This window comes from Globicephala melas, chromosome 4 (genome assembly GCF_963455315.2).
Source record: "Globicephala melas chromosome 4, mGloMel1.2, whole genome shotgun sequence".
Lineage (NCBI taxonomy): Eukaryota > Metazoa > Chordata > Mammalia > Artiodactyla > Delphinidae > Globicephala > Globicephala melas.
Genome location: NC_083317.1, coordinates 6,914,398 through 6,927,823, shown reverse-complemented (window position 1 = coordinate 6,927,823; position 13,426 = coordinate 6,914,398). Strand labels below are relative to the sequence as shown.

Below are 13,426 nucleotides of genomic sequence, written 5' to 3'. Positions count from 1 at the left end.
CCACGCCAGACTTCGGGAGAAGGGACTAGCACACAGGTCAGAAACAGATGCTGAAGGTGGAAGAGATGTGACTCTCTCTGTGCCCCACTCGGCATAAGGCGTCTTGTGTTTTGATTTAACGGCTTCCTCCTGAAGCCCATCCGTGGGTCTGCCCATCCCCCTGCAAGCTCATTTTATTAAAACAATTCTATGGTGGGTGTTTTAATTTTCAAATCGTATAAAACCCATAAAACATTTTACAGAGCCCTTGGAAAGGACCACCAAAGAATGATAAATATTTTGCCAAAGAATATATGGATCTTTTTAAAAATTAATCCGTGTCTCTGTTCAGATGCACATTTTCCCTTTCTCTCCCTCAATCAATTCTCAAATTGTTAGTGGAAGTAATCCTCTTTTCACAGGTCAGTCCGTTTGGAATCTGTTGTCCTGCTTTTCAATTGCTTCTATGTTTAGCAATAGCAAAAATAATGAAGTCAGAGCTTTCCTGACACTTTCATCCTCTGCTAAAAACTTTTTAAATGACTAAGAAGTTATCAGAAAGTGTGTGTATCTCCGAGGCGTTTCCTAAGGCAGGGGAATTACTTTGTCTAAGGTGCTTGCTATTTCTGGCCACAAGGTCATTAATGGGCTGACTGTGTAACCTATATTGAAAAAGTGTATTATTGACTCAAAGCCATTTTTTTAAAATTTCAGATTAAAAGCACAACATTCTGGCTACTGGAGATCAACTAGCAATCCCTTTATAATACTCAAGCCTGGACTCACTCACATCATACATTTAAAAATAACAGGGCAAGTCTTTGGAAAATGGCTGTATTCCTATGTGAGGGCTGCTCATGAACTGGCTGGCTTGCCTATGAGGGGTTACTTAAGTCTTTCCAACACTAGATGGTTTTCTCCCTAGCCTGGTGGTGGCAGAGGGTCCCTGCAGGCTGATAACAGTGGGGTGAGCAGCCTGCGGCCATGCTTCTGTAAGTGTCTCCATCACCAGGGAGGAAATGGGTGTGACCAGGGCCACATTCATCCACAGAAAGCCCAGCCTCTACTCTCAGCCTTTACTAGGAGGGGAGGGAGCAGGGTTAGCCAGGAAGAAGCATCACGTTAAAACTCTATCAGGCTCAGGCAAAAAAAATAAAATAAAATAGATAAATAAATAAAAGGTAGCATCAATGGTTAGACACAGAATAGCAGGTATTTAGTTAGTCACTAATGTCAAATCTTCCCAAGTCATAACACAGTTTCCCTCACAACAAAAGCTCCCCCAAAGTAACCGGCATTCCCTCCTACGGCCTTTTTGCAAATGTACGAAGACTGTGCAAGAAGATTCAAGTCAAGTTGAATGGCCTAAAACTTTACCAAAAAGGAAAAAGTAAAACCCCTGCTTGTCCTAGTAAACATTCCTTTAAGAATGGAAATTTTAAAAGGAAAAAAAAGAAAAAAAGGAGCATGCTAAGGGCCCCTTCACATGGAATATGCTTTTAGTTTCTACAGTCAGCACAGGGCATACTTGAGGACTAACAACAGCAGACTGTGACCCAGCCAATGTGAGCTGAGGCTATGGCTGAAGGCTGATTCTGCACATCTCCTGGTTCAAAGAAACCCTCTGACTGGCAAGGGAAGCGGGGGAGTGTTCAGAGACCAAAGAGTGCCTCCTGCCTGGAGGCTGTGGTACCACCAACACAGAGCCTCAACCTACCAGGGACCCCTCAACCATCCACCTCTGACTTCCGCCTTCCTGATGCACTGACTGTCCCACGTTCTACCTGTAAAGCATGCAACCTGTAAACAAAACCCTATACTTGTCCTGGGGGGAAGGGGCAGGGCCAGCATTACCTGTGTTTCTAGCATGCATTAACCGTGGAGAGTTTTGTAAGGCTTTATCAACATCATCTGAAGTCAAATGTGGAAGAGGTGCTACAAAACAAAACAAAAAGCAACATCCAAATGAAAAAAGAGAGAGAGAATTCCCTTCCTTGAAAAAAAAAGAAGAAAAAGAAGGAAAACATTCACCCCACTCCCCATCCTGTTATCATGGGCTGCTTGGGAATCTCTCCATGGCCCTGCTACTGGTTAGCATGTTAAAACCTAGATGGGGATCCATATTGAGTTCAGGGAAGAAGTGGTTGGGATGCCAAGCAAAGCATTTACACCAAAGAGTTCACACCACCCACTGTTGCACTATCTCTACTATCTCCTTCTGATCATGCTTGACATTTGAAATATTAAAGCATGCAGCAGACTCTGTGGATTCATGCCTCTCATTGCCAAGACGCCATTCCCATTGTGACAGGCTAAGCCACATCTCAAGATACCAAGTGAAAATGTTCCTCATTTTGTGTTCGAGTGGGATACGAAGGGGAGCTTGCTTTGGCTTTAGGGAAGATACACTCCACAATTCCCATCAAGTAGGAGCCTTTCCATAATGTTTCTATTTCTATTTGGGCATCATGGAGATGAAATAATGTGTGACCAGATAAAGCTCTGTTTCCCTTTGGCATGTGATCTTCCTGGTTGGGGGACCCTGGAGGAGGCAGCTGAATGCTAGTTGACTTTGCCGCTTTCGTAAAAGCGCTGACTACTTCTCACTACGCAATAAGTCATCACTTATAAGCATTCTCTCAGATACTAGTGGGAATCGGGTTAGGGCAGCAAAATGCTGCCGGCAACTGGGCTGAACCCTCGCATCTTACGTTAACAAGGACCTCTCGACAGTGCTCTCTGTGGGAGCGGGGACTGCCTTACTCTCTCTGAGGTAGTGGAGATGCGACAGAAGGATGTCAGCGTTGTAGCTCGGGGTGAGCCTCTGAAAGTCGTCTTTGGTCATCTTGCACAGCTCCTTCCCGTCAATATTCTGGAACAATAGGATGTCGACGTCCGGAAGGCCATATTCTTTCACTGCCCACTCCAGCCACTGCCGGACATGGTCTGTACTCCATAGCATAGGATCTGAAACGGGATGGAAGCATATTTGGTCAACTCCTGAAGACAAATTTCTGGGGTAGAGCCATATCCCAGGTGGGATCTCCCACCAGCCATAGCTTTCCAGAGCACCCCCTCCCTCTCTTGCAGAAGCACAGCCTCAAGCCAGGCTCAGGGACCAGTCCGAGGAGAATGTCTGAGGAAGACCAACTGACTCACAGTCAGAGACCACTGTCTTTAAAGTGAATTGTTCTGGAAGTTTAGGATTATTCACACCACCTGCCCTTCTGTTGCTCATATAATCTAAAGTTTCCTGTAGGGATGGGATTTTTTTTATCAGTTTCTTTTAATTTTTATTTATGCATATAAAAATATGTTTATGTGTGAATATATATATATATATATATATATATATATATATATATAAATCACACTGCTGTATACCTGAAACTAACACAACATTGTAAATCAACTATACTTCAATTTAAAAAAGAATGGGAAAAAATGAATAAGAATAAATGAAAACTTTCTTTCCTCAGAAAACTACTGGTTTCTTTATATGAAATAAGAGTAACACATATCAGGAAGATGTTAATTACAGATTACCAAAAAAAAAAAAATCCCATACAGTATTTGTCTGAAATGCTGAAAGATATTGACCACAGAATTGGAGATGATGTGTAGGTCAGCCAGAACCCTAGCACTTCCCAGGAGCTAGTGTTTCTAAGAGAGAGCCGTCAGTTACACGCTTTTCCTGCAGAGAACTTGGTTTTGCAACTAACTCACACCTGCAGGAGGCAAGCTGGCTGGGGGGCTTTCACATTCCACAGCTGGGGCACAAACACCCCACAGGATGCAGGCAGTGTCATCACGCTCTGCTGCCACATACGGGAGGAGAACCCTGTATGACCAGGAGAGCAAGTCTCTGGGGAAAACGAGCAGGTGATCCCCAACGGAAACACAAGTTGGGACCACCCCACACAAACAGCCTGGGTGGAGGGGTGCCCAGGGCGCCTCGCCAGCAGACGGGGCTCCTCCCTGGGGTCCCTGCGCACAGAAAGACACCTGGGCAAAGGAGTAGGAGCCCAGAGTCCTGATCCCAGGGTCTCTCAACGCTGCAGCCTCCAGAGGCTGCTTCTCCTTTCTGTGTCTGTTTCCAACGTGAAATGAAAGCCTTAGTCTGGGTCCTCTGGACAGGCTCGTAGAGGGCAGGTGTGCCACGATACTCAGATCATCGTGAGTGAAAATATCTGCTGGGGGAAATACATCACCCTTTTGAATTGCTTTCTAGCTAATAGTTTTAGAAGCTTGTTTGGTCTTACTAATGTTTCAGGCTGCTCAAGAATGGGCATTCGATGTGCTGTTGGGATACATTTTCGGTTTCCAGAGTCAGTGGCAGTAACAGTGAGAAACAGCCAGACAGTCACAGTCACCAGAATTCTCCTCCCTTTCTCCCTCCCTCCCATCCTTTCTTCTTTCCTTTCTTTTTCTTTCTTACTCTCTTTCTGCCTCCCCCTCCCTCCCTTATTTTGTCCATTCCCTACTTTCTCATATCTTTTTTAATAGAAAGAAATTCTTTCAACCCCAATAGAATCCATCCCTAACCCATTCCCCTCCTGGACACTCCAGGAGGAACCACTAACCTGAAAGGATACGTGCATCATCCTTATACATATCTGAATACTTTTACCATATCCACTGTACATATATTGTCGTGTGCCTTTAAGCTAACATAAATGGTATCTGATTTGCTTTTGGCGTTCGGCACTGTATATTCAAGATGTGTCCAAGTCAATCCATGGAGGTATATTTCATCATTTAATCTGCTCTCGGATATCCCCACCCCCCCACAAATATACCCCACTTACTTATCAATGAAGACCCCTGTGTCTCCCTCCCCACCCACATGTGAAGCAATCTGCATTGGTCCACAGCCTGGGTCCCAATAAAAAACTACTGATGCCTGGTCTCACCCACAAAGATTCTGAGTTAATTCTGCTGGAGGGCAGCCCGGGCATCAGGGTTGTTAAAAGCTGTCCAGGTAATTCTAAAGTGGTTCAGACCATCTACCCTGGGGCTTCACTACTCAGACTGTGGTTGTGGGATCTAGCAGCCTTGGCCTCCCCTGGGACCTAATTAGAAATGCAGAATCCCAGGTGCTGCCACATGCCTGCCGAATCAGAGTCTATATTTTCATAGGATTCTCAGCTGATCTGTGCGCACATTAAGCTTGAGAAAGTGCTGGCCTAGGTGAGGACCTAGATGTAGAACTGCTGGTCATAGGGCCCATGTGTAGAAGCTATAAACTAAGAACTCTGGTTCTGCTACAAAGCGCAGAACATCTACAAAAGCTCAAATGGCAGTGTTGACAGAAAGCTGTGCATATTCCTTTGCAATCCAAACACATGGAAACATTTTGTTAGCCTGCGAAAACCGAATGTGTATTGGGAATGTTAACTCTGTCCAAGTCACTGAAGTTCAGATGGCTCTTTGCCATTGGGTCAGCATTCTGCTTTCAGGGATAAAATGTTCTGAACTCCAGAATGTTTCCATAGAAAGTCCTTCTTTTCCTTTTCCTCATGGTATGTCATGACTCCTCATTATTCAGGAACAGATCATATATTGGTCTTAGGATGCCCTGAATTCAAGTCCTCTTTCCTTGGTTCTGTGCAGAGGACAGTTAAATGGCCCTCTCAGAGAGAAGACCCTCCCTTCCACAGGGGTCCCCAAGCCATTTCCTATAAATTCCACCGCTAGGTATTAGCCAAACTCTTCTTTTTGTTTTGTTTTGCATTTAACAACCTGGAAGGACTATGTTTTGGTGTAACTACTTCCTAGAAATCAGTTCATTCTAGGAAGGCATTTTCTTCTCTTAATGGTAGAAACAGATATTCTAAAAATGATACATAAAGATCTTCCTGAAAGTTCCTGGGTTCATGTTAAAACGGTCAAATGACGTCTTAGGAAGATAGCCAAAAAAAGAAGTCCAATCTCTCCAGCATCCCTTGGTGTGCCTGTTAATTGGTTTCCCTCGCTAAGCCCAAGGTTGTAATGGCTCATTCAATTTTCGTTTAAGGGAATCACATGCAAGACCCCAGAGACCAATTCCTCCTTGACCTGCCCTGTTATAATCCCTAAATTCTCACTTTGGATTGGTCAAATGGCCATTCTCTTGTACTGCTGGAGTGAGCTGTAAATTGCTACAACCTTTCCAATGAACAATTCGGCAATACATTTCAAATGCCTTTTAAAAAACTGTGTGTATAGTCTCTAAACTAAAAATTCCACTTCTAGAAATTTATCCTTAGGAAATCATAGAGGAAGTGCGCAATGATTTATTTTCAAGGATGTTCTTTGTAGTGTTGTTTATAATAGCAAAACACTGGAAACACCCTAAATGTCCCAGAGAAAGAGAACTAGTTAAGTTGTTGTACATTTAGGAACAGTCCTGTGATATTTAGAAACTAAAAATTACACTGCGGAATGTAGTTATTGATATGAAAACTGTTCAAAATAGATTAAATTTAAACGTTTGAAACTTTATGGTAGATTATATTTTGCAAAGAAATATAAACATATCCATGGAAAGAATTTTGGAGAGATATGCAGTGAAATGGCAACTACTGTCTCTGAAACAAAGGCAGTAGAGATTTAAAAGTTTTCTTTTCACTAAACTTTATCTTCTCTCTTTCCTACAATACACATATAATACTTGGGTTAAAAAGTTATTTTTAAAAATGTATTCTCTATATTTCAAAATCAAAACAAGGTTTTATAAAGGATTATATATATATATAATATATATATATTTGTTAAAGTGTTTTTATAAAACTTTCAAGAGTATAATATTTTAATGTCACTTTCTTATACAGTTTGTTAATGGAAATTGCTTCGTTTGAAAAGAATAAAATTACACAAAGTCAGGTTACTCCTGTATCCTTTTGGAATTTGATCTCCATACCTCTGCCCTATACATTTATCAGCAAAGAATATTAAAAACAAAATATGGTCACTTGATAAGAGTAAATGAGATGTTCCTTTCCAACCTGTCCATAGGGTGCCATTACTCTGGACCTACTCTACAGGTGCAAAGAGAACAGTCTGCAAGGGGCAAGTCCAAACTCTTCAGCCTAAAGCACGTGACTCTTAGGTTTTGGGGCCCACCGTCTTAATAGGTATCATCCCCTGTCCTTCCCCTGTACTTCCCCTACACTCACTACCCGCTTTGGGTGTCTGTCCTCCACACTCTTGAGGTGTAAGCACTTATCGTGAATCTCTGGGCAGGGAACTGATAAAAAGACAGGAGGCCCTGTCCCTGCCCTGATGGCAGAGCCCACCCTGGGCTCCCCACAAACTCCCTGGGCCAGGCATGGATGGTGCCACTGTAGACAGTGTTGTTTAGGGTTCAGGTCAGTGTGTGGGGTCCCAGCTCACTCCTCAACTCCACAGAGCACCCAGTAGAAGCTTCCAGGTCTACTCCATGGCCCATGACAGGTCAGCAAAGTTTTCTTGCTTCTGACTCACCCGCCATAACAGAAGGGAGCTCACGAGGTCCCACAAGATTCAAAAGGCCTTATCTCTTTCCTCAACTATGCATGTGAAGGAGAAAGGGGAGGGGGCAACAGGATGAGCTCCAACCAAGGGTCAACTTTGCCTCTGTTCAGGGGTGGCATCCCACACCCTCTGCCCCAGGTAGTGATGCAGCTCAGAACCTGCCACCTAACCTCACGACTAAGCCTGGATTTTTGTGGTTTTCTGCTCATTTTATTATTATTTTTTTAATTGAAGTATAGTTGATTTACAAAGTTGTGTTAATTTCTGCTGTACAGCACAGTGATTCAGTTATACATATATATACATTCTTTTTCATATTCTTTTCCATTATGGTTTATCACAGGATATCGAATACAGTTCCCTGTGCTATACAGTAGGACCTTACTGGTTATCGATTTTATATATACTAGTTTGCATCTGCTAATCCCAAACTCCCAATACTTCCTTCCCCTATCTTCCTCCCCCTTGGTAACCACAAGTCTGTTCTCCATGTCTGTGAGTCTGTTTCTGTTTCGCAGATAAGTTCATTTGTGTCCTATTTTAGATCCCACATATAAGTGATATCATATGGTATTTGTCTTTCTCTTTCTGACTTACTTCACTTAATATGATAATCTCTAGTTGCATCCATGTTGCTGCAAATGGCATTATTTTGTTCTGAGTAGTATTCCATTGTATGTATGTACCACATCTTCTTTACCCATTCATCTGTTGATGGACATTTATAAAACAATGTGCAGCCTCCAAGGACCCATAGGATAATGACTAAGCTGAATTTAACTGAGTTATTGAGCATTTATAATATACACAAGTACTTCAGAACTGGCCAAGACAAAGATGCTGAGAATCTACCGAGGTAGGCAGCCATGAAGACAATCCACAAAGCAGAATGAAATCTGTGTTATCCAAGCAGGACGGGAGTACAGAGAAGCAGCAACTGATCCCAACAAGGAAAAAAGGGAAAGGCTTCACCAGAAGGGTTTGGCTTGAGCCTGCATTAACAAAAAGGATTTTGACAGAAGTAGGGTGACAAAAGCAGAGAAGACCTTTAGTTTAGGGGAACAGCTTGAGCCCAGCTTCACACCCACAGAGGCATGAAATATCTGATGGTTTTGAGGGACATGTGAGAAGTTTGGTGTGGCTGGAGTGGAGGGTTTAAGAGGGAGCACAGAGACATAGGAGGATGGAAATGAAAGTTGGAGACAGATCAAGGAGAGCCTTGAGGATCTTGCTAAGAAGGCTAGACTTTATGATCTAGGAATTTCAGAGTCATTGAAAATGTCTGAGGAATCAAAGAATGTCTTAAGTTACATCAAGCACAGCAAAGTTGGTGATCAAATAAAAGGCTTTATTGGGAGCCAGAATACCCATATTTGGGCTCTGATTCAACCGTTCTTTAGATGTAAAAGTTAACCTCTCTAGAATTTGTTTTCTTCTTTCTGTGGGTAATTAAGTGAAATGTTAGGGGAAGAGAAAAGTAAATGAGATAACGTATGTGAAAGCACTTTGCCAACAATAACACATTACAGAGCAATAATGCAACCACGCACTGGATTTTGCATTGCAAACTCTGCTAAAATGAAATAAACAATCTATTATCACAGGGTCAGCCTCTTCCTCTAAACACAAAAGTCTGATTTATCACTTTATTTTAAGAAGTTTTCGGAGGTGCTTCTGTTAGATGAACCAAGAGCCACTACAGATAAGTTGTTTTGTTTTCAGCCCTCCAGTCCAATTGTTTTGAAAACATCTGTGTCATCACTCCACATTTCGTGGACATCAAAATGGTAAACCCCCATGGTACAGGGTAAAAGAAACAGGAAGCCATCTCTCTCTCTGCAGTTTCTTATTTGTACCTTAGATTACATGGTTAATATCCAAAAGTTTTACAAATGCTATTTCAGTAAACTGGGACTAAAACAATAAATAAAAGCAAAGCAGAGTTGCACCGTTTAAGGTTTGGGTGGGGAAGCAGGGGGAGGAGGGACAAGCAGTGGGTGGGATTAGGGTTGAACATTTTTTTTACATTTCCCTGAAACTGGATTCTGCCCTAGTAGAGTTCCACTGCTGCCAGGAAAATATTAAGTAGATATTTAAATTAAGCAAAAGGATATTGCATTGCTGAAGACATACTGTGCCTTCTTGAAACAAAATACCTCATGTAGGCAAACATCCTGTTTCAGAGACCCCCAACCCCACCCCAGAGTAATGAATAAAAGCAAGATTAAGCAAGAACCAAATTGGTGATAATATAAGCTCTGAGTGTCATTTTTCTTGAACAATATCAATGTAAAATATTGGCTTCCAGAAAGAAAAATCACCCTTGGTAATGAAAAAATACCAACAAAAATAAAATGTACTTCTGAATCATATCAAAATCCTATGAGGTCTTTGTTTATAAAACCAGACCTTGGTGAGCCTGCCAGTCTGCTGTCCCACACACTCAGAAGCCTGCAAAAATAAGATTTAGCATGTTGCCTCCTCATTGGAACAGACTTTACATTTATAAAGAAGCTTAATAAAGAGAACTAGCTCACATTTGAGCTTCACTCCACAAGAAACTGAAATTTGAGCTCAAGTAAAGAGCCTACGTCAAGGTTACTTCTGAACCTTTTCATCTCCATACTATGAATGGGGCTCAGTTATTGTTTTGATAATTACTGATTTCTAATTTTACGACACTTTGGCCAGTGAAGGAGGTATAAGATACTGATTTTTTGAATACTGGTTGTTACTCCTTTGGTGGGCAATTTCTGCAAATTGACCATGCTTAAAAAGAAGGCTTATCTTCTAATTGTTGAGTGCAGGTTTCTATGAATAACCACTAGATCAAAATTAGTAATGCATATATAATTTTCATGTCATTGATCTATCAAAGACTGAGAAAGGCAAATTTAAATCTCTCACTAAGGTGGATTTGTCTATTTCTCTGTACAGTCCTTTATGTATTTTGAGGCTATGCTATTAGGTATATACAACTTTATCACTGTTATATATTCTTCATAAATGTAAACTGTTTTTATTATGTGATAACCCTCAACTTTCTCCAGTGATGTTTTCTGCTTTCTGTTTCCATTCTCGTCAGCTTTATTTTGACTGAAATTTAACTACTATATCTTATCCCATCTATTTGCTGTCATTCCTTCTCTGTGTTAGATGTTTGTGTAAATAGTATATACATAACTAACTTTAGAATAATTTTTTTTTTTTTTGTGGTACACGGGCCTCTCGCTGTTGTGGCCTCTCCCGTTGCGGAGCACAGGCTCCAGATGCGCAGGCTCAGCGGCCATGGCTCACTGGCCCAGCCGCTCCGTGGCATGTGGGACCTTCCCGGACCGGGGCACAAACCCGTGTCCCCTGCATCGGCAGGCGGACTCTCAACCACTGCGCCACCAGGGAAGCCCTAGAATAATTTTTAAAAATCTGCTTCATCACTTTCTGTCTTTAATGGCAAGTTTGGTCTACTTACATTTATTGTTACTGATAGATCTGATTTCTACCACTTTACGCTTTCTATTATTGCTATAGCTGTTCTTTATTTCTCCTTTCCAAATACCTGATTGGATTGATCTATTTTTCTTTGTTCCTTTTTGTTTCTCTACTTGTTAATCTTTAAACAAAATCTAAAGTTAATCACCAAATGTCCTTCTCCCAAAGAATGGAAGGAATTTAGGAACCCTCAACACTAGTCATTCATCCTTATAAGATAATGTTGGCCAGTATTTTTATTCTACCTTATTAGAGTCTGTAAAAAGTAAAAAAAGAAAGGTTAAGAGCCCAGAAGGTAACTAGAGTTTTGTCAGTTTCTCCCAGCTCACTGGAGATTTCCTTCTACTGCCCCTCTGTGCCCTGTTTTGTTGTTGAGAAGTCTGCTGTCCTCATAACTGTCATTATCTTCAGATAGCCTGTCTTTTTCTTTAGTGCTGGCTCTAAAGTACTTTGTCGTTGGTGTTCTTCAGTCTTACCATAATGTAATTAGAGAAGATGAATTCTTATTTATCCTTCTCTGACCGGTGTTTCCTGTATTTGGAGAATGGTGTTGTCCACCAATTTTGGGAAAGTCTTAGCTTTTATCTCTTCCAATATTTCATCTCTTCCGTTCTCTTTATTTTCTCTTGCTGGAACTTCTATTAGATCTACATAAGACATTACTATGAGTCCTTCCCAACTGTTGACTTTTTTTCTCATTTTCTACCCCTTTGTCACGTGCTGCACTCTGAAAACAATCTCAAGTCTCCCTTCTCTAATTCACTCTTTGATTTTTTCAGATCAACTGCTTAATCCATCTACTGAGTTTTTGGTATTTTTGTTTGTTTGTTTGTTTTTGGTATTTTTTGACACTGAATTTTGAAAACTGTTTTGTGTTTCTAGGAATTCTATTGTTTCTTCCTTAAGATTATCTATTCTTTTCCATAATATCTGCTTCCTCTCTTTTTTGGTTCCTTCTTTTATGTATCTAGTCACTTTTAAATCTATTCACTTTATATTCTCTATCATACTTCAATTATCTAATATTCTTGAGGGTTTAATCTGTTGTTTCTGCTGAATCTTGGTCTTGGTAGATTGTTTCTTCCTGTTTTCAAAACTTGGGGTTGCAGAATCATTTTCTGTGGGTCTTTGTAGGAATTCTGTAAAGCCTGGATTGAAGGCAAGCTTCTCCAGGAAGATTTTGTACTTACTTCCTCCAGGTGCCCAAGGTTATCACTAGCTCATAACTACTTTTCAATGGTTAATTTCTGACTCAGGATTGTTGGACCACACAGTTGTGTGCATGTGTGTATAGGGTAAGGGGAGGGATCATGCCCAACTCCTGCTTTGTGCAAGACCAAGATCTCATTTCCTGCCCCTAATTAACCTTTAAAACCTAAATCTCTGTATTAATAGACATTGGAACCCCACCCCCATTCATGCCACCTAAGGCAACCAGGTGACAACATGAGAATGGGCTGCCCTGTTCTCAGTTCCCCCCTTTGTTTTAGTCCCTAAGAAATTCACTGACTTTCTTCTCAGTTCAGCTATGCATTTAAAAGGACGTTGGATTCTATGCATAATTTCCAGGTGCTCCACAAGAGATCCTTTTAAGTTCAATATTTTACTAGAACCAAGAGTCTTCTCTGCATATTTTTTACCCATTTACTTTAAAACTTTTCCATTTTTCAATGCAGCTGTCAACCTAGCTCACACTATGCTCCACTTCATTCATTTATTAATTAATCAACTGTCAAAAGTTAATTGTACATATGAATTGCTCAATACCCTACAGCATAAAAACTGTAAAAAAAGATGTGCCTACTTTAAACTCTCTGAGAATCAACAATTCCATTACGTATTTTATTCAAAACATACATGACTACACTATTTTTGTTGGGCTCTAAAGATACCTTTGAAACTCTGACATGCCAAAATATTTCAGTGGATGGAGACCTTCTTAACTCCTCTTGAGTGGATTATCTAGTTTGGGGATTTTGGTTTTCTTTATTTGTTCCCCCATTACCTCCCCTTAGTTATTCCGTGACAATGCTGCTTATGCCCATCATGTTTTAGAAATAGAGTGACTTGTTCCATTTCAAAGTCTCTCCCTGCTTGGGTTTTCTTTCTTTGCCCCTCTTTAAACATTGGTGTCCCTGGAGTTTTGTCCTCGGTCCTCCATTCTCCTCACTTCACAGATATCCCTGGGCGTCTAGGCTCTCACGTTCCAATTACAACACGCACGCTGTATTGGTTTCCAAAGGTTGCCATTAACAGAGGACCACATACTAAGTGGCTTAAAACAATAGGAACGTGGTCCCTCATAGTCCTGGAGGCTAGAAGTCTGAAATCAAGCTGTCAGGAGGGCTGTGCTCCCTCTGGGACTCTGGATAAAATTCTTCCTTTCCTCTTCCATATTCTGGTGGTGGCTGGCAATCCTCAGCGTTCCTTAGCTTGCAGCTGCATCCTTCCAATCTCTGCCTCC

At 41.2% G+C, this 13,426-nt stretch overlaps 1 protein-coding gene across 2 annotated transcripts in view; it reads right to left on the bottom strand.

The window, feature by feature from the left end:
• ERG (ETS transcription factor ERG) overlaps positions 1-13,426 on the bottom strand; it is a 286,020-nt gene that overhangs the window by 19,582 nt on the left and 253,012 nt on the right. For both annotated transcript variants that reach the window (XM_070045389.1, XM_030835419.3), the window contains 2 exons: positions 2,743-2,946; positions 1,834-1,914 (listed from right to left, as the gene is read on the bottom strand). In XM_070045389.1, coding sequence (XP_069901490.1) covers positions 1,834-1,914; positions 2,743-2,946 — 285 coding nt within the window. The remainder of the gene's footprint in view (positions 1-1,833; positions 1,915-2,742; positions 2,947-13,426) is intronic.